Below are 20,225 nucleotides of genomic sequence, written 5' to 3' on the forward strand. Positions count from 1 at the left end.
AGAAAAGAACACAGATTTATGTGAAAACCAACCGGGAACATTTAATAAAAAAATAAGCAAGTTATCCAGGACCTGACCCAGTGAGCAGTCGTCCCTACGAGAGCAAAGTCCTGGCTCTGACATTCATTCCAGGCCAAAGACACAGCAAGCCCTCCAGCCCCCACTGGGGGACATCCTGCCCAGGCCTCGGGCAGGACCGCCGGGGGGGGGGGCAGCTGAGCCCACGCAAGGCCCCAAACACACAAACAACCCCACCGAAGGCTTGAACGCAGGAACCCCACTGCGCAGGCAGGACCCACACGTGGGATGCAGGCCGGGGAGGTCGAGCCAACAGGGGGATGGGTCAAAACAGGAGCAGGGGTGAGCACAGGAGACCCAGCCCCCGTATTCATCCCTTGCCCCCTCCAGGGGGGCTGGGTCTAGGGGAGCTTGCGTGTGGCCCTGTGGTCACTGGGACCCACAGCCGCCCCCGGTGAAGGAAGAGCCACCCTCCCTCCTGGGTGGTGGGGGGGGGGATTTTGTCTGCACAAGCTTGGGTGACCGGGGTGGGGAGGGGTGGGCAGGGGTCAAACTCAGCCAATCATTCCCCAGTCCCACTGGGAGTCCATGAGGTCTGGTACACAGCAGGCGTTCAATAAATGCCTGCTGCACAAAGAGATAAAAGACTCGTCTTGTGCATTTCAGTGGCCTGGCACTTAGCACGTGAGTGTTACACTGTATCGCTAATGCCTGTAGGTGCTCTTTAGATGGGGTGGGGGGTGGGGGGAGGAAACCGATCGAAGCATGAAAAGCACCTTGTTTCTCTTCATCCCCAGCACACAGCAGGCACTCGATAAATGCTCTGAGTCAGTGAGAACTTGTCTTTGTGTCACGAGTACCAGGCAGGCACAGAGCGGGTGCTCGGATGTGTTGTTGGAAGAAATGAACGAAAGGGGCTGGTCAATCTCAATATTCCCAGAGCCTAGGATGGTTGGTGCCCAGCCTACAGTAGGCGTTCAATAAATACTTAAATGAATCAAAACAATGACTGTGTATCACTAGTGCTGATTCTTGGGGCGGTGGGGGGAGGGGCGTTCGGTAGAACCTTGACGACTGAATTGATCACTGGCCTACGGAATAACTGCGCCTCGCTCACTGCCGCTAACACAGAAGCCTGGGACACAGCGGGGACTTCAGGTGTTCGGCCCCTGAAGAGAGGAACGTGTCTCGTTCCCATCTGATCCCCCCGGTTCCGGGCCCCGTTCCCGGCATACAGTAGGCACTCCATTAAAGCTGCCTGCGTGCACGTGATTGCTGAACAAGAGCTGGCTGGATACCGCCTTGCGTGGAGGGCCCTCTGCGGCCGGCCAGGGGTCCGCAGGGTGCTGGGGGGCGGGGGGGGGGGGCCCTTCTGTCCCCGGCGAGCACAAGGAGGCTGGGCCAGCGATGCCTGCTTTGGTGTTTCCGCCGCAGCCCCTCAGAGCTCGTCTCGGGCGGCGCTGTCCAGCGGGGACTGCAGCACGTCTGAGTTCTTGGCCTCGCGACTCAGTGCCTGCTGCTCGCGCATCTTCTGGGATTTGGCACGGTCCCAGTCGGTCTTGACGTGTTCGTTGTTCCACACGACCGAGGTCTCCGTGTCACTCACGTAGCCATCGTCCCCTGTGTAGTGCGTGGGGTAGATGAGCAGGGGCTCCACCGAGAAGGCGCGAAGGTTGCGGGGCGAGAAGTGGGCCTTGTACTCAGACCTGGGGGGGGGGGGGGGGCGGCGAGAAGAGAGGCAGCAGTGGGTTGGGAGTAAGGGACAGACTGAGACGGAAGTGGGCAGGGCAGTGGCGGGGGGGGGGGGGTGGGGGGGATCACGTGGAGCCGGAGGGTGGGGGTAGCACGGGGGAAGAAGCAGGCAGCGGAAAAGACACACCCTTGGGACAGACCCACGGCAAGAGCCCGGCCCGCGTGCCCGCCGCAACCCCCTCTCACACTGGGTGCTTGTCAAACATGACGGGCAGGAACTCGTCGACAGGCAGCATCTTGGAGAGCGGCTGGGCCTCCAGCAGCTTGCGGGCGCCTTGCAGGGAGATCACGTAGGCCAGGGTCCAGTAGGAGTAATCGGCCTCCACCAGGTTCCTCACACGGGGCACAGCCTTCTCCGGCCGCTCCACCTGCATCCTCTTCCGGCCCACGTAGCTGGGGTGCAGAGTTAGGGCCCTGTCACCCCCCTCCTTCCCGCCCGCCGGAGGACGCCCAGCGAGCAAATCAGAGACCTAGCGAGCCTCCGTCAGGCCCCGGGGTGGCGGCAGGCGTGGTGTGTTTGGGGAGCGATGGGGAGGCCGGAGTGGCTGGGCCAGGGAGGACCCCAGGGGTTGAGGTATGCAGGGAGGAGACTGGGTTTTTCCAAGGGCACTGGGGAGCCACGGGAGGATCTGGAGCTGGGAAGGGAAGGATGTCCTGGACCCTCGCTGAGGCTGAACCACGGGAAGGAGTGGGGCCGGGAGGGAAGCTGCTCTGACTTCACAAGGCTGTGGGGCAGCTGGGCAAGGCGCGGGAATGTGGTGAGGGGTCAGGGACGAAGGGGTACGGCTGCTGCTCCTGTTACAAACATGGTCCACAGTCTGGGGCCTAGAGCCTGCATCAGGGCCCTGCATCCAGCAGGACAGCAAGAGAGGGAGGGAAGAAAGGACAGAGGCGGGGAGGAGGATCCAACTGACCTAGAGGAGATTCCAAAGGACTGTTCCAGAAATACGCTGGCCACACCCCACCTGGAGCTGGTCCAAGACCCAGGCTCCCTGGCTATGCCCCCACAGTCCGCCAGGCCCCCAGCTTCTGGGAACACTCCCAAGCCCTGACCACACCCACCCCAGGCCACGCCCCAAGCCCCAGCTGCTCTCAGATCCAGGGAGCGCCGGGCCTCTTCTGCTATACCCCCAAGAGTTGGCTCAGCCTGTTAACTTGCAAAGGCCATCAGACCTACAGGCTCTAGGCCACCCTTCTGAGCTCCAGGCTCCAGCTCCACCCCACTCTAAACTGGGCCCCGGACCACGCCACCAGCCCTGCTCCCACCCCCCCACTCACATGAGGTCCCAGTCCAGACCCTCCCGTTCCACGTCCCGCATGAGGTTCAGCAGGCGTCTCTTGAAGAAGATCTCAAAGCGCAGGTCGTCCTCGAACACAAGCGACTTCTGCAGCCCGCGGTCCACCACCTGAGGGAGGACGCCCTGCCCACGTCACACAAAGACCAAGGCCAGACCCGACCCTGAAGTCAGCTCTGCTTAAAGGCCCTGGGGCAGCCGGAGGGAAGCAAACAGGCACCTTCCTCACCGTCTTTTGGATCGACCTCCCTCCCTTTGAGGGTGGCTGCCAAGCCCCTGGCACGGGGCTGGCGTTGGTTAATGTCCCTGTGGCCGTCGTTTCTAATTGTAAATGTTGAGCACAGAGACCAGGCTCCGGAGACATTTGACAGCAGCTGGGTTGGAAGAGCCCTCAACTGGGGGCCCTGGGTCTCAGACCCCACCTTCTGTGGGAGCCGGGCTCCCCCTCCCTCCCTAGTCTGTTTTCCCCTCTGCACAAAGGAGGGACAACAGCTGCCCCACCCAGGGTTCAGGGGACTTCCGGTGAAGCAGTCACCGGAGAGAGGCCCTGTGTCCCGCTGAAGTTCCGGAAGCCTGCAGGGGGCGCCAGTGATCCCCTCCAGGAGGACCCGAGGACAGCCCGCCCTCCCCTGCGAGGCCTACCTCCTTCCAGATATTATAGTGGCTGAGGAAGCAGCCCAGCTCGCCCTTGGTGAGGGGCCGCCCGTGGTAGGGGTCCCGGTAGCCGGGCAGCATCTGGATGCCCAGCGCCTCCACCTGGCTGGTGTTCATGGCTCTGGAGGCAGGGAGCAGGGGTCAGAGGAAGCCCCGCTCGGCCTGCCATCCCGCCGTCAGCCCGCCCCCTCCCACCGTCCGCACCCACCAGGGAGCGGTCTACACCCATGCGTGTGGACCCCCCGGGGTGGGACTCACTTGCCGTCCACGGCCTCCACGAGCCGGCACTCGATCTCCTGCGCCCGCAGCGCCCGCAGCATGCGGTCTCGCCGGTCCTGCCGTCGCTTCAGGTTGATCATGAAGACCTGTGGGCCCGGAGCTTCAGTGGGAGACTCCAGGCCGGGCCCCTGCCCCCACCCCTGCCCCCGGGGAAGGAAGGCCTGGCTCGCCTCGTCAAAGCCCATCTTGTCAGGCGTCCTGGTGGGCACGGAGATGAACCTGGAGGGCTCCACCGGTGGGTGCTTCACTGTAGGGCGGAGAGAGGCCACGGGGTCGCTGGGGTCCCTCAGGGAGGGGCCGTGGCCTCCTAACAACCTCCCTATCCCAGCCCCTGTGCGACCCCCCGTCACCCCGAACTCCTTAGCCTGGCACTGGAGGCTGTGCCTGAGCCGGCTCCACTCACAACTCTGGTGCTAGTCTCTTTCCCCACCCCTGCTCACTCGGGCTGTCGGCACTGCCCCAAATGCACCCCCTTCCTACCTCAGGACCTTTGCACACGCTGGGCTTCTGCCTGAAACCCCTTTCCTTCCCCCCCTCCATCCCCTGACTTCTAAGACGGCCTCTTGAGTTGGAGCGGGGCACCTCCTCCTGGCTCCCACAACACTTGGGCTTCTGCCATCGAACCCCAACCCTGCAGTCCTACCTCTCTGGTTTCCTGTCTCCCGTGTGCCCCACAGAACAGCCACCAGGTCTGTCCACTCACGCTGAGTCCCCAGTGCCCAACGCTTGGTACACAGCAGGCACTCAATAATTACTCGTAGAACGAGCACAGGAATGATGGCAAGCCGTGTGACGTTGACCTGCCTGGGCCTTGGCTTTCCTCATCTATAAAATGGGACTCTAATAAATAAAAACCACTAACAAAAAGTTCTTTACCTCCTCCTCCCAGAGGTTTCAGGAAAAGATGCCACGAAACGACACACATTATGGGTTGAACTGTGTCCTCCCCAGTATGTTGGCATCTTTACCCCCCGTACCTCGGAATGTGACCTTATTTGGAGGTAAGGTTTTAAAGACATAGTCAAGTTAAAATAGTGACTGGGATCCTTAGAAACATGGGAACTTTGGTTACAGACGCACGCGCAGAGGACCACAGGAAACGTGCAGGGGGATGGTGACCGTGTGACTGGAGCGCCTACAAGCCAAGCTATGCCAAGGACTTCAGAGTGGCCATGACCACTCCCCTGTCAGCTGCAGTGAACGACACTCAGACCATGTCCCTGGGCCCCTGTCTTGGCACACCCCTGGTGGTTTCCCTCAGAAGGATCAGATCCGCGGGTGGGGACGGGGGGTTGGGGAGGCTCCTGCACGCCCACTGGGCTGGCCCAGAGGAGCCCAGCCTCATGGGCAGTGCAGCTTCTGCGGCCGTCAAGAATACAGGCCCTATGTGAGCCTGAGAGACAGACACAGGCCCCTCTGTCTGGGACAGACCTGGGCGAGGCCCGAAGCCAACCTGGGCCCCCCAGGGACACCACATCCTGGGTTTTTTGTTTGTTTGGTTTTTTTTGCCTGCTGGGGGCCCTACACAGCTCTGACCACCCCCTGCCCTCTTTGAGGGAGCCGGAGACCAAGGGCAAGATGTTGGGGTCTGAGCACCCGGGTGCAAACTCTAGGTGCCTTTCCCTTCTCTTTCTGAGCCTCTGCCCCTCCCCTGGGGCCCAGGCTCCCCTGGCCTGCCTGTGGGGAGTGAGGATCTCCTCTTTACTGCCTGTTCTGGGAAAATGGAGCACATCGGGCATCCAGAAGGAGCAAAGCCATGCAGCCTTTCCAGAAAGTCACATCACAGTGGTTATAAAAACCTAACACCTTCAGACCCATCATGGGGTGAATAATCGAACTTGCCCAAAGAGAGGTCTGGCCTTTGTCCCCAGCTCCTGGGAGGTGGAAGCCCTCTGAACATCCTGCCTGGCAGGACTATCTTTGTTTGCCTGGGGTCTTGGGCCACACCGGGTGGTCTATGCCAACAGTGTGATGTAGGATCTTGCGCCATGTGGAATCAGCTCGCCCTCTGCGAGGACTAGACGTGGACGTCACCCATGTGGCAGTCAGCCAGGTCCCTGTGAGTCCAATAAAAACCCTGGACACCGAGCCTCAGGGGAGCACCCGCGGCTGGCAGTACACCATGCGTGTTGTTCACACTTTGGTGCTGGGAAAAGTACAAGCTGTCCACACGACCCCACAGAGAGGGGACGACTGGAAGTTCCATGCATGGAACGCTCCTGGATACCACCCCAGACACCCCTTCCCTCTGCTGACTGTAATCTGTGTCCTTTCACTCGTAATAAACCGTAACTGTGAGTGTAGCAGCTTCCGGTGAGTCCTGAGTCCTTCTAGCGAATTATCAGACCCGAGTGTGGTCTCAGGGACCCACGGACTCTGCAACTGGTCTAAGAAGTAAGAGAACTAGTGACACCGGGCAGCAAGGTAGGGGACGAGCCTCAGCTGCATCCAGCAGCCACGGCAGCACCGGCGGGACGCTGGGCGGACGACCTGGTACTTGAGACAGGCACGCGGGGCGATTCCACTTCCAGAAGCACCAGGCAGCCCAAACCCATCCGCTGAGGAAACAGGGGCCAGGGGAAGGCCAGGGCCCGGGCTGTGGCTGGTGACAGGATACAAAAGCGATCATCACCCGCACACACACAACGCCCATCGCCGCCGTGTGGCTAAAGCTCATCGGACAGGACTTCTATCCAGCAAGGTTTACGGGCCGACAGGGAGAGACGCCGCATAGTCCGGGGGCGGGGGCGGGGCAAGGAAGCAAGTCTCCGGGTTCCCCACACTCAGGGACCTCGCGGAGCTTTTCTGCGAGTCTGAAGCTTCGCCGTAAGACAGACTTGAATGCGTGGGAAAAAAATCACACGCACAGCCTGGGTCCAAGCGCCCACAGGTGGACACGTGGTTTTCACTCAGACCAGAAGGAAGGATTTGCACCAACACCTGAAACCTCCAGCCCCTCCTTCCTTTCGTTCCCTATGCTTTGCTCTGGCCCCTGAGAAAACGGGGAAATATTCGCCCCTCTGTCATTTTCGGTTTCTAACAGCAGCGCGAATGGTTTCCTGACCGGAGATAACACTGGAAATATTTGTGAAACTTTAAACTAGGAAAGCTACGGAAGCCTCGGAGATATTTCTCAGGGTCTAGTCGCCAGTGGGAGTTGGTGACAAGCAGAGATCTACCTCCTGTGACTGCAGTCTGGTGGGGTTTGCTGGGCCGGGTGTGGGCATCCGTCCCAGACGCTCAGATGTTATGCGGGGGCGGGGGGGGGGGCGGTCTTCAGCCTGGTCACCTTGCAGCCTCCAGATGTCACCTCCAAATACCCAGAAGTTGCCCCAGAAGGCAGGGTGCCATTCCACCTTCAGCCACCAGGGGGTGCCATAGACAGAACTTTCTAGAGCATGGGCAGAGTGGGAAACGAGCCCCAGAGCTGGGCTCCTCCCTGTCTGTGCAGTGGGAGGAGTGGCCATGCCGCCTCAGAGGCCGTCTTGGGGGAGTGTGTGGCCAGCACAGGGCGAGGCCCCCGTGGAGGTGGACAGTGTCTCACTGCTGGCTGCTCCCGAGATCCCCCCAGCTGCTCAAACCACCACGAGGGCAGCTCAGCCCTGCGTGCCTGTCCCACCTCAGGGGCCCACAGGAGGGACGGCTGGCTTAAGAGTTTATGGATTGATGTGTATATGTACATACATATTAGAAAGACGTGAGCTTGCAACTATGATACAAATACCTTTTTAAAATAAATCTATTCAAGTGGGGAAAATAAAAGCATTCATGTAAGAGAAATACAAGACAAAGAATAGTGGGTCTGGGGGTTGGCAGGAGTACAGATGAGGAAACGGCTCAAGATGACAGTGTCCCAGACGCTACCATGCACATGAAGGTCTATCAGTGAAAAGCTGCTGCCCCTGGGCTCCCACACCCTCCATGGCTCCCACCTGCCACCGGGGAAAAAGGCCTGTTCCTCAGCTTGGTGTCTGAGGCCACTGCCCTGCTCCGCCTGCCAGCTCTGCCCAGCTCACCACCTCCATTTCTGCCCCGTCAACCTTGGCTGTTCGCTGGGCTCACGTCCCCTCCAGCGTCCTGGCCTTTGCGAGGGCTGATCCTTCAGCTGCAATCTTCTTCCTGGCTAACTCCCGTCCACCCTGCATCTCAATGCCACCTCTTCCGGGAAGCCCACCCCGACCGCTCTCGGGAGGCTGTGCACAGCTACCTGCCCAAGCTGTTCGTGCCAGGTACCCCCTGCCCCCAGCCAAGGGACTGGCGCGCGGCAGACGCTCGCATCGGGGGATGGGTGCGAGGTGGCGGAGAAAGGGAAGTGACTTGGGCGCGGGTGGACTCACCCATGACCTCCAGCTGCACGTGCATGAAGCTCTCGGCCTCATCCTGGAGGCTGCTGTGCGCCCGCAGCGGCACTGGCAGGAAGCCATATACCTCCTTGTTGCAGACGTACATCTGGACCTCTGGGGCCGAGGAAACAACAATCAGAAGTGCAAACGGCGGGGCGCCGGGGTGGCTCAGCTGGTTGAGCGCCCGACTTCGGCTCAGGTCGTGATCTCGCGGTCCATGGGTTCGAGTCCCGCGTCAGGCTCTGTGCTGAGAGCTCAGAGCTTGAAGCCTGCTTCGGATGCTGTGTCTCCCTCCGTCTTTCTCTGCCCCTCCCCTGCTCGCGCTCTGTCTCTCTCTCTCTCTCTCTCAAAAATAAATAAACGTTAAAACGAATTATTAAAAAAAAAAAAAAAGTGCAAATGGTGTGAAGCCGCATGGCCCCGGGCGGGGCTGGATCTGAGACAGGTCCCGCTGCTCCTGGCAACCAGCAGAGGCTCCTCAGCTCCCCACCTGGGGCCAGGAGCCAGAGGAGGGGCTCACGCTGCCGGGCAAGCCCATGACAAACTCCAGAGCTGTCAACAGGCGCCTTGCGCGGCCACGGACTCAGTCCCCGCAGGATTCCATGACAAACCCAACCGCAAAACAGCGGGTGGACCCCACCAGATGCACCCTTATGCCCAGAAAGGGGCTGCAGCTGAACAAAACATTAGTTACATCAGAGCCGTCTGCATTCGCCCTTTTCTGAGTGGTTTACATCTTTGTATCTTGTGTAATCTTTTTTTTTTTTCCCCTTAAGTAAAAAACAAACAAACAAACAAAAAAACCCGGTGAAAATGATTTTTCGTTTTAACTGGTTAAACTTTTTCTGTGAAGGGGCAGACGGTCAATATTTACGCTCCTGGGCCAGACAGTTCTGTCTGAATGACTCAGTTGCCGTTGGAACGCGAAAGCGGCCATAAATGAGGCTTAAATGGATGCGCGTGGCTGCGTGCCGCTGAAACTTTATTTATAGGCCCTGAAACAACCATGAATAGAAGGTTGGATTCTTCAGTCCCACCCCCCGACCTCTGGGGAGAGGAGAGACGTAGAGGCTGAATCACCAAGAGCCAACGATTCAATCAACTGCGTCTATGTCACGGAAGCCTCCATAGAAACCCGACAGGATGGGGTTCAGAGAGCTTCCGGGGTGGTAAACACGTGGAGATGTGGGGAGAGCAGTGCACGTGGAGAGGACGAGGAAGCTCGGCGCCCCTTCCCACGTACCTGGCCCTGGGCGTCTCCTCTACATGGCCGCTCCCGAGTTCTATCCTTTTATAATAAATCAGTAATCTACTGAGTCGAGGGGTTTCCTGAATTCTGTGAGCCGCTCTGGCAAATTAATGGTGAGACCATGGGTTGGTGGCTGGCATGTGAAGTCGGGGGCCGGGGCAGGGGCGGGGGCGGTCTTGTAGGACCGAGCCCTCAACCTGTGGAATCTGACACTATCTCTGGGTAGACAGTGTCAGAACGGAGTTGAATAATAGGACACAATGCTGGTGTCCGAGAATTGCTTGTTGGACAACACGCCCCCCCCCCCCCCGCACACATACATGATGCAGTTGGGTCCACGAACCAAAGGCATTCTTAGCTCGTGGCTACAGAAAAACAGATCGTGGGCCGGCTTTGGCCCATGGGCCGTAGTTGGCCGCACGGTGGTTTTAAAAATATGACAGGTCAGCTATGGTTGGCTGTGTTCTCTCTCTCTTTAAAATGTTTTTTTTTGGGGGGGGGGGAACACCTGGTGGCTCAGTCGGTTATGTGTCCGACTTCAGCTCAGGTCATGATCTCCCCGTTTGTGGGTTCGAGCCCCACGTCGGGCTCTGTGCTGACAGCTCGGAGCCCGGAGCCTGCTTTGGATTCTGCATCTCCCTCTCTCTGCCCCTTTCCCGCTTCCTCTCTCTGTCCCTCAAAAAAATAAATGCTAAAAAAAAATTTTTTTTTAGTTTTTTTCCCCTAACTGTACAGTTAGGGAACAATTACGCTCAGCTACAGAAAACTGGGAGAACACAGGAGAATATCAAGATGGGAATAACCCTCAATAAATAGGTCTTAAGCACCTGGGGAGTGAAGCGCCCCAGCAAAGCTGGGGCTGAAAAATAAGTAGGTCCTGAGGATATCGCCTAACACCTGGCGACAGCCACACCTGAAGCCATCCCTGCATTCTGCAGCTCTGATTCTGTGAGCCTTCCGTGGGCTCGGCACCGTCCCAATGAACCGGACGCCCCAGTGATGGCCAACTCCCTGCGGGCTCACCTGCTTGCTTGCAGGAGAAGGCAAAGACGATGATGTCGTCAAAGGACCAGGTGTAGTCGGGGTGAGGAGGGTAGAATGCCAAGTTCCTGGATGCCGCCTTCCGCAGGTCGATCAGGAAGGTCGAGTGCACCATGGGAACCGCAAAGCAGCCCTGACGGTCCCGCTTGCGGATGGGGATGTAGGCAGGTGTGCGTTTGTAGTAGCCCTGCAGGGAGAGGGGCAGAGTGCGGGGGTCCCTAAAGGTGAGGCGGGGGGCCCGGGACAACGGGAGGCATGGAACAACTCGGAGAGCGAGACCCAGATGTCAGCCTCTGGCCGCAGTGGGTATTCGCTGAGTGCAAAGCTCTGGGTGCGGTCAGGCCTCATCTGCACCCCACCCCCCACCAGAACCTCAGCCACCCGGGGGGGGGGGGGTGGCAGATAAGGGAAGGGAAGCGGTTGTCCACCCGCAGACCTAGCTCCACACTTCAGATCAGGAGGGAGCCACCGGGGGGCTCAGTCGCTTGGGCGTCCAACCTGGACTCTTGACTTCGGCTCAGGTCATGATCTCACGGTTCGTGAGTTCGAACCCCACGTGGGGCTTTGCACGGACAGCACAGAGCCTGCGCTGGATTCTCTGTTTTCCTCTCTCTCTGCCCCTCCCCTGCTAGCACTCTCCCTCTCAAAAATAAAGAAAGATTAAAAAATTAGAAAGAAAAAGAAGAAGAAGAAGAAAGACAGGAGACATTAGGGAAGGAGGAAATCAGAAAGTCAAGAAAGGGCTGGATCTTTGTGATCCTTTGATTTACGCTGGACAACTTCAAGGAAGTTGGGGGGGAATCTTCTAGAAAAGATGACTTAACAGTCGGAGGTTGGTCTCTCTCTTCATCATACCTTTACAAACTGTAATTCTTAGAGTGTAACATTTAGGTTTCTAGGACATATTTTTAACAAATAGAAAACGTGAAATTGTTCACTTTAAAATGGTGAGTTTGGGGCGCCTGGGTAGCTGTTGGTTAAGCATCTGACTCTTGATTTCGGCTCAGGTCATGATCTCACAGTTTGTGGGTTCGAGTCCCACGTCGGGCTCCACGCTGGCAGTGCGGAGCCTGCTTGGGATACTCCCTCTCTCTGCCTCCCCTGTTTGCTCTCTCTCTCAAAATAAATAAAAATAAACAAACAAAGCTGAGTTTTATGTTATGTGGATCACCCAACAATTAAAAAGACAGGCAGAGTCAAGAGGGGTCCCGGCTCCAGCCACCAAACCCCATTCCGCTGGCATGGTCCCCACTCCAGCACCTACCCTTTCACTCCCCCTGGAGTTGCCTGCAACCCCAGCCTCAACCCTGGGGTGGGACTTGTGGCCCAGGCTTGGTCAATCCGAACCTGGCATTTTCCTGGCTTCAGTAACTGGCTCGGGTGTAGGAGGAGACTAGACAGGGACCAAAGTGGACTTTGGCCAGATGGTGCTGGGATCATGCCTCAAGAGTCTGAAAATGAAGCCACCCAAAGGATGGAGGAAGACATGAATGCTGTTTGAATACCTAGATCAAGCGGTGCCTGAAGTCCTATCCTGGCACCGCCCCTTCCTAGCTGTGTGAGCTTAGGCAAGTCAACTCCTCTCTGTGTTTCTATTTCTGCTTCAGTAACTGGGAAGAGGGTGGGGAGGAGAGGGCACAATCACAGCCCCTCCCCAGAGGAGCTACTTAAGGATTATCACAATGATGTTGTGAGATGCTCACATGAGGTGGTATGATAAGTTAGACTCCAGCCACAGCCTCCAGTTGCTCACCCCTCCCACCCCCGGCCCACACCCTACCCCAGAAGCCCCCTGACCTGGGAAGTCATCCCACACCAGAAGTTGGAGTATGCAGCCCGCGAATCCAGCATCGGGGCCACCACGGTCTTATTCTCGGCGATGAGGAGGCTCAGTGTGTCAGGGTTGAGGATCAGGTTGTCTGCATCCACAAACTGCAAAACACCCAACACAGCATCAGCATGGGTCACGGGACTGACCTGGGCTGGGCCATGGCTCTGAACAGCCAGAGTCCTACAGGGGAGGGGTGCCTGGGGATCCCGGAGCAGCAGATGGGGCCCTGGAAGCCACCTGGTTCCTCAAGTGACAAGCCAAGTCATGCTCATACAATACACTACGCGGCAAGAGAAGGGACAGACCACACAGCACAAAGCAACATAAATGGGTCCCAGATGTAGCACTGGAAACTTTCAAAACGGGCAGCGCTGGAGGACGAGGACAGTCGGAGCAGAGGCCACCTCTGTGCGGAGTGGCTGGGAGGAACACACGCTTCTCCTAACGTCAATTAGATGCTGATAAAAAGCGTATAAAAATCAGACCTTCACATAAGCCTTTTTTTTTTTTTTCCTTTAATGCCTCGAATGTTGGGATAAAAAGATGGTAACTTCCTTGTTGCAGCATCAGATGAAATCTACCAGCCCGGGAACGGCGTCACCATGGGGGGGGGGGGGAGGGGTGCCTGCTGGTCCCCCCACCCCAAACCACGCGTCACCAACACTCTCCAGCAAGGCCACGCCAGGATGCTCACCACAGTGTTATTTATCACACAACCCAGGGACGACCCAAGAGTCTGGTGGTGGCAAACCAGCCAGGGGGGCTCGGGCCGCGTCCCACCGCGGAGTGAGCCAAGACGGCTGGGAATCGCGCCGCAGTAAACGATGGGGTAAGGGTGGTCCTGTCCACCGGGGATACGCAGGTCACGATGCGATTCCACACTCCGAGGCGTGCTCCAGGACAACCGGAAACAGGGATGAGACATTTGCACACCCAGGTTCCCCGTGGCATTGGCCACAGCAGCCAAACGGCGGAAATGACCCAAGTGTCCGTCGATGGCAGAAGGGATGAACAAAACGTGGTCCATCCGTTCAAGGAACATGACTCAGCCACAAAAAGGACTAGAGTTCTGGCACACGCTACCACATGGATGGGCCTTGAGAACATGGTGCACGGTGAAGGATGCCAGACACAAAAGGCCACGTGGTATTATGATTCATTTACATGAAATGTCCAGAACGGGCGCATCTATAGACACAGAAAGCAGACTGGTGGGTGCCAGGGGCTGGGGGAGGAGGAGTGGGGAGTGATTGCTCATGGGGACAGGGTCTCCTTCTGGGGTGCTGGGAATGTTCTGGAACTAGAGGTTGTGGTTGCACACCATAATGAATGTACTAAATGCCGCTGAGTTGTCCGCTTTAAAACAGTTAATTTTATGTTATGTAAATTGCACCTCAATTAGAAAACACAGAAAAGCAGCCAGAAAGTGAGTCTCCCTGGGAGGTAAGATTATAAGGTTTGCTTGTTTTTTTTTCTTTCCTAAGTTTCTTATTTTTTTCTTGTGTATTTTCACACCAGTAACACCCATATCGCTTGCAAAAGGAGGAAAAAAGAGGGTCCTTTTCTTCCCCTTTTTCTTTCTTCTATTTTTCCTCCCTCCCTCCCTTCCTTCCTTTAGAGAGATCCTTTTTGTAACAATTTTAAAACACCGGACAAAGGGGTCCACATCCCAGTATGGATTTCCAAAGGCCCCAGTCACAGAAAGACCCTGGTATGCCGAAAGCTGCTTTGAGTTTTTGTTTTTGTTTTTGTTTCTTTAGTTTTAAACACACTGAGTTCCCCCCAAGCTTGCTGAGGGAGAGGAGTGCAAGCCAGCCAGCCTCGAACCTGGGGAAGCAGACAAGGTGGCTCTGTGCTAGATGGTTCCAGGAGGGTCCAGTCTCCTCTCTGCACCTCACTGGTTCCGAGACGCCACCCAGCACATGGTCACCTACCTCTCTGAGCCTCCACCTTCCCGTCTGTAAATGGGCTGATAACACATCAACCTACAGGGCTCCCAGGAGGAGTCTGTTCTTTTTTTTTTTTTTCAGTTTAAGAAAAGAAAAAGTAATTCATAAAGGGTGTTCCATTCTTTCTCCTCCACCCTCTCTGCAGAGCTCAGGCCAGGGACACGGGGTCCTCCTGGCACCCTCACATCTAGTCCCCAAACAGAGCCTGTCCCCTCGGCCTGAAAAGGCATCCCCAATCCATTTGCAGTCATTCCCCATTCCTCCTCCTCCATATTGGCCTCTACCCTGGCCTCCTGCTAACCCCATTCCTGCCCCAACAGACCCTGCTTCCCCATGGGAGGAGCCATGGGGCTTCTGAAAATCATAAATCAGAACACAGTTCTCCTGTGCTCACATACCCTCCATGGCTCCCCATTACCCTCAAAGTAAAAACGAAATCTCTCCCTTGGTCTGCGTAGTCTGGCCCCCACCCACCACTCCAGGACCGCCTCCATCACCCCTCCAGCCACACCGGCCTCCTCGCCAGTCCCTGTATGCCCCACACTTGTGCCCTACTCTGTTCCCTCTGCCTCAGACACTGTCCCCCAGTGTCCCCCCAGAGGCTGGCTTCCTTCTTCCTTCAGATCCACTGCTAGGGTCCCCTCCTAAGGGAGGCCCCCAACCCTGCACCCTGATTATGCCATCTGTTGTGGACTGAACGGGGGCCCCCAGAAAACGATATGTTGAAATTCTGACCCCTGGTAACCTGTGACTGTGATCTTAATAGGGTCTTTGCACATGTAACTAAGATGTAGGTTAAAAGGGGGTCAGACTGGAGTAGGGTGGGCTCTAAATTCAATGACTAACGACCTGATAAGAAGCGACAAAGAGAGGAGTCCGTGTGACCCCAGAGGCCGACAACAGAGCGATGTGGCCACAAGCCAAGGAACATGTGGAGCCCCCAGAAGCTGGAAGAAGTGAGGAAGGACCCTCCTCTAGAGCCTTCAGAGGGAGCACAGCCCTGTGGACACCTTGACTTCAGACTTCTGGTCTCCAGAACCGCGTGACAATAAACTTCCATCATTTTAAGCTCCCCCCCCCCCCATAGTGCAGGCTACTTTATCACCGTAGCCCCAGGACACCGATCCGCCACCAGCTGCCTTTGTACGATTACAGCACTGGCTGCCTTTTGGTATGTCCTCGCTCAGTTTCGTTTTCTGGTCCCGTCCACCTTTCCGGGGACTCTAGGAAGGCAGGGTGCAGCCCGTGCTGACCCTCACCGTGTCCTCGGGGTCCGGCCCGCGGATGGAGGGCAGGGGAGAGGCTCACAGACATCTGCCCATTAAGTAAATAAGGAAGGTGCAGACCGCAGCTAAGGGCCCGGCGTGTAGATGGAGACCAACCACAGGTATGTCAGGCTGGCATGGGTGCACTCAGCCTCCACGGGGAGCCAGGCCTAGCCTTCAGTGCCGTCCACCCCCACCCGCACCAGGGGGGAGATCACGTCCAGATCAAGGGGATGGGCTGACAGGGCTCGCAGGCCTGTGGGGAGATACCTTAACATTACTGCACTTGCGCCTGAACCGTCCCTCCCTCCAGAGGCAATGGCCGGCCCAGAAGGAAGTGAAAGTCAGGCCCCATTGCCAGTGCCCCCCAGGCCCCCACCCCATCCACTAGCTTCTCGGAATTCGCCCAGAGGATGTTATCGTCGGGCGTGCAGGAGGGGCAATAAAAAGGAGATGGCCCAAGGGTCCAACCACAGGGGACGGTTAGGAACACAACCTGATGACTAAGAGCCCAGGGGGCCCTGGACTGAATCCCAGCAACTCTGCTACCCAGCTGTGTCACCTCTGACAACTCACTCCCCCTCAGAGCCTGTTTCCCTCCGTAAACGGGGGGGTTAAGGTTGGTCTCTACAGCCCACTGCTCCGGCCTCCCTTGGCCACCCAGACCTCCCCCGCCATCTGGGACAGCTGGCCGAGAAACTCACCAGGATGTAATCGGCCCACATGTCCCGGGCAGATTTCAGGGCTGCCTGGCGCAACTTCATAACGTGCTCGTAGCGCGAGTCGGACCAGTGTTTGGGGCCCTCCTCGTCCGGGTAGGACCTGCAGAGAGGCAGCTGTGCTGTGGGAAGCGTGGGGCACCATCGCAACCCAGGGGGCAGTGGTCAGAGAGGGCTTCCTGGAGGAGGGGATGTGTGGGCTGGATCTGAAGGCTGCGAGGAAGCAAGAGGAGAAAACTGGGGGAGGGAGCCCAGGGCCAGCTGCAGAGGAGGAAGAAAGCTCTGGAGATGGGGGTCGGGGGGCCTCTATGCCTTGCAGGGTCATTCCTGAGGGTAAGAGGAGCCGCAGAAGCAAACTTGCAGCCTGTCCTCCCAGACTCGGAATCTGGTCTGGGCAGCAGACGGGTTAATAAAAAAAACCTGAAAGGATTAAAGAAACCAGGGGTCAGCACTGCCCAGGGGATCATGGGGAAGCTAAGCAGTAGAGCTCGTGCCAGGGCACAGAGGGACACTGGGGACAAAGCAGTAGGTGTCCCCACCACCAGGAGGACAAGGGCCCAAGGGAACTGCGGGGAAGAGAATTTCTGGGGCAAAGGTCCAGCTGGAGGATTCCGGCCCATTGAAGCTGAAGGCGGATCAGAGCAGCCCAGGCCAGCCCTTAAGGCTGCAGAGCTGGGACAATGGGGAATCAGGAAAGGTGTGTGAATGAGGGCGCAGCCCAGTCCGGCTGTTGGGGAGTCGGGGGGGGGGGGTGGGCATCCGGGCAGAAGCCGAAGCTCACCTGGGCTCCTCCGCCGGCCGCCACTCCACAGAGTGGTACCAACTCTTCACAGCCACCAGCCATTCACGCAGCACAGCCGACGTATTGTCTGAGTTGTGGTCCGTGGCCACCCTGCGGGCAGAGCAGGACAGGCAGCGTGAGGCCGGGGACAGTGAGGCAGGGCAGACCACCGGGGCAGCAGGGCAACAACAGACTCCGGACCCCAAGCCAGCCTCCCACTAGCTTATAGCCCTGGGCAAGACGCTTCCCCCCCTCGCTGCCTGTTTCCTCATCTGAAATACAGGTGAGGGAGGACTGGACCCACTTCCCTGGGCTGCAGAGGGGATCAAACGAGCTCATTCTGGAAAAACACATCAGACGTCGTTAGTACGATTGAGCATCTAGGATCTTATAACCACCCCAAGTACTAAATAGGTACAATTTAGTTTTACCATGTTTTCAAAGTTTATTCATTTATTTTGTGTGTGTGTGTGTGTGTGAGAGAGAGAGAGAGAGAGAGGGAAAGAGAGAGCCCCAAGCAGGCTCCACTGTCAGCACAGAGCCAGAGAGGGGACTCGAACCCACGAACCCATGAGATCATGACTGGAGCCAAAATCAAGAGCCGGAGACTTAACTGACTGAGCCACCCAGGCGCCCCTGTGCAATTTAATTTTAAAATGTAGCCAGTATATCACATACGCTCACCCCCCCTTCCTCAATTGTCTCTTATGAACAACACCACCTTATAGTGGGCTGTGGTTACTTACTAATTCAACAAACATTTCTTGGATTATCCAGGCTACGCAATCTGGGGTGGAGGAGTGAGAGCCATTTAAGAGTTCAGGTTTGGGGCACCTGGGTGGCTCAGTCAGTTAAGCATCCGACTTTAGCTCAGGTTACGATCTCGCGGTCCGTGGGTTCGAGCCCCGCGTCGGGCTCTGGGCTGATGGCTCAGAGCCTGGAGCCTGCTTCAGATTCTGTGTCTCCCTCTCTCTCTGACCCTCCCCCGTTCATGCTCTGTCTCTGTCTCAAAAATAAATAAACTTAAAAAAAAAAATTAAGAGCTCAGGTTAACCATAAAGATGAGAGCTATCCCCCCACCAAAAAAAAATTGTTATGAAGTCGCCAACAACAGCAGTGATGATTACTAATGACAACATAAGGGTAAGAGTACTAGTCCCAGCTCTGGCCCATCGGGCACCAAATCAGAGACGCCAGGCACAAGGGCTTCACAGGCATTAACTGGTTAATTTTCTGAGACGGACCCAACCTCAGTGACATTAAGGCCCCCCATTTTCCAGATGAGGAAACTGAGGCAGGAGGCGGGAAGTCACCAGTCAGGCAGAACTCGGCCCCATTCCCCTGCCAGGAAAGAGCCACTTCCCCCTTTGGCCACTAGGGTCCGGTAACCCACCCACCCACGCTGGTTAGAGGGCAGGGAATCTGACTCCGGCTGGGTTCGGGATCGAAGGCAGCAGAAGCCAGAAGCCGTAAGGTCTTTCTGTTAGCGGAAGTGCCGTGTGGGCCGCGGGGACCCCGGGTTCCCCTTCTTTGGGGCTGTGGGTGCTCCGAAGCGGGTTTGAGGGTTAGTCCCAGGCAGAGCGGCCCAGCCCTGGGCTGGGCGCGAGGGGTCCCGGATCTGCAGAGCGCGGTCGGTCAGTCCTAATGCGGCGGGGAAGGGACAGGGGGAGGGGCGGGACGGCAAAAGCAAAGGGCCCGCGCGCCCGGCCCGCCCCGAAGAGGGAAGCCAGCGGGGGCCACGCGTGGGTCCGGTCCGGTCCGGCCCGCCCCGCCCGGTGCCGGGGCAGCAGGCAGCGCGTGGCGTGGAGCCGCCCGAATGGGGGCAAGCAGGCCGGGCGGGGGCCGAGCTCACCACAGCGCCGTGCGCTCCCGCGGGTGCCGCAGCCGCTCGAGCGCGCCCAGCGTGGCGGGCAGCGCGTGGGCCGCGTTGCGCGCCAGCAGCGCGATGAGGACTCGCGGCGCCTGCAGCGGCGACTCCGGGCTCCAGCGCTCCTCGGGGAAGTAGGCGGCGGCGCCCGGTGGGCCCCCCGGGGGCGGCAGCGCCAGCAGCAGCAGCAGCAGCAGCACCGGGCGCGGCCGCCAGCCCCGCCTGCACGCGCGTGGGGCCGCCGCCATCGCGCCACGCGTCGCCTTTAAGCCGTTTTTTCTGCCGGCGGACGCGGACCGCGCCTTGAAGAGGCCAGTGGGGGGGCCCCGCCCTGCCGCGCGCCTTAAAGGGGAGGAGCGCCTGGAGTGAATCAGGCGTCTGGGCCCGTTTCCCAGGCCCCGCCCTCAGGACGGCCTTAAAGGCACAGAGAGCCCCGAGCCTTCCAATCTGACGTGACTCTGGTGCCTTCAAGGTGCCGGAGCTCAGAACAAGCCCTGCCTCCCGACACCTGCCCCCGCCTGATGTGCCTCCAGGCGGAGCTGGCTAGTTAGGACCAGGTTTCACGGGGACGTCGTCTAGGGCTGTTGGGTGTGAAGCGCGCGTGGTCCCTGGCGTCCTGCAGACCTGGCTTCAAATTCAGCCCCACCGTGGGCTCCCAGTGTGAGCCTCAGTTTGTCCATCTGTACTATAGGGTCTTCCCGACGCCTCAAGGTTGGCGGCTGCTGGAGCCAGATACTTGAAAATGCTGAGCACGCGATCTGGGGGCAGGGTGGGAGTTTCCAGAGAAATGCTATCAGGGAATTGTTTCCCAGGACTCTTATCAATGTACTTTACGATTGCTTGTTTCTGGGCCATTCTTAAAAACTAAGTTTTAAGAAGGATGCTCAGGTGTACATTTATTAGTATGGTCGGAAGGAGGAGATTCAATATTGTTAAGTGACATTCGGGGCACTGTAGTGTGTCCTTGTGCTCAGGGGACTGTAGGGCTTGAATTTAAGTAAGACAGGGCGGTGGGCTTGACCCAAAAAGCCTCACGGCTCACGGCTCCCGGCGCGCGGCTAACCGAGTCACGTGATATTTGCCCTTCCTCCTCCCCATGCCCTTCTCCTTGTCCATCCCCTTCTTCCAAATTCATTTCTCTCCTTTCTTCTGTTCTCCAGTTTTTTCTACAATAATCATTTG

At 57.8% G+C, this 20,225-nt stretch overlaps 1 protein-coding gene across 1 annotated transcript; it reads right to left on the reverse strand.

The window, feature by feature from the left end:
• Nucleotides 1-1,028: 1,028 nt before the first annotated feature.
• Nucleotides 1,029-19,353, reverse strand: COLGALT1 (collagen beta(1-O)galactosyltransferase 1). The gene is made up of 12 exons (XM_027038301.2): nt 19,029-19,353; nt 17,177-17,287; nt 16,381-16,498; nt 12,429-12,563; nt 10,614-10,818; nt 8,336-8,455; nt 4,169-4,245; nt 3,978-4,084; nt 3,708-3,840; nt 3,049-3,176; nt 1,957-2,163; nt 1,029-1,724 (listed from the first exon to the last, which is right to left on the reverse strand). The coding sequence occupies exons 1-12, from the start codon at nt 19,289-19,291 to the stop codon at nt 1,457-1,459; spliced, it is 1,872 nt and encodes a 623-aa protein (XP_026894102.1). The 5' UTR covers nt 19,292-19,353; the 3' UTR covers nt 1,029-1,456.
• Between the last annotated feature and the right edge of the window lie 872 nt (nt 19,354-20,225).

Source organism: Acinonyx jubatus, chromosome A2 (genome assembly GCF_027475565.1).
Source record: "Acinonyx jubatus isolate Ajub_Pintada_27869175 chromosome A2, VMU_Ajub_asm_v1.0, whole genome shotgun sequence".
In the NCBI taxonomy this organism is placed as follows: Eukaryota; Metazoa; Chordata; class Mammalia; order Carnivora; family Felidae; genus Acinonyx; species Acinonyx jubatus.

What these genes read in the sequence shown, in the direction of transcription:
- COLGALT1 (XM_027038301.2), bottom strand. Translation starts at nt 19,291, where the DNA reads ATGGCGGCGGCCCCACGCGCGTGCAGGCGGGGCTGGCGGCCGCGCCCG. An exon ending in CGTGCAGCTGGAGGTCATGG is followed by an intron (nt 4,246 to 8,335) that starts GTGAGTCCACCC and finishes TCCGCCCTACAG; the next exon opens with TGAAGCACCCACCGGTGGAG. An exon ending in ACAAGATGGGCTTTGACGAG is followed by an intron (nt 4,085 to 4,168) that starts GCGAGCCAGGCC and finishes CCGGGCCCACAG; the next exon opens with GTCTTCATGATCAACCTGAA.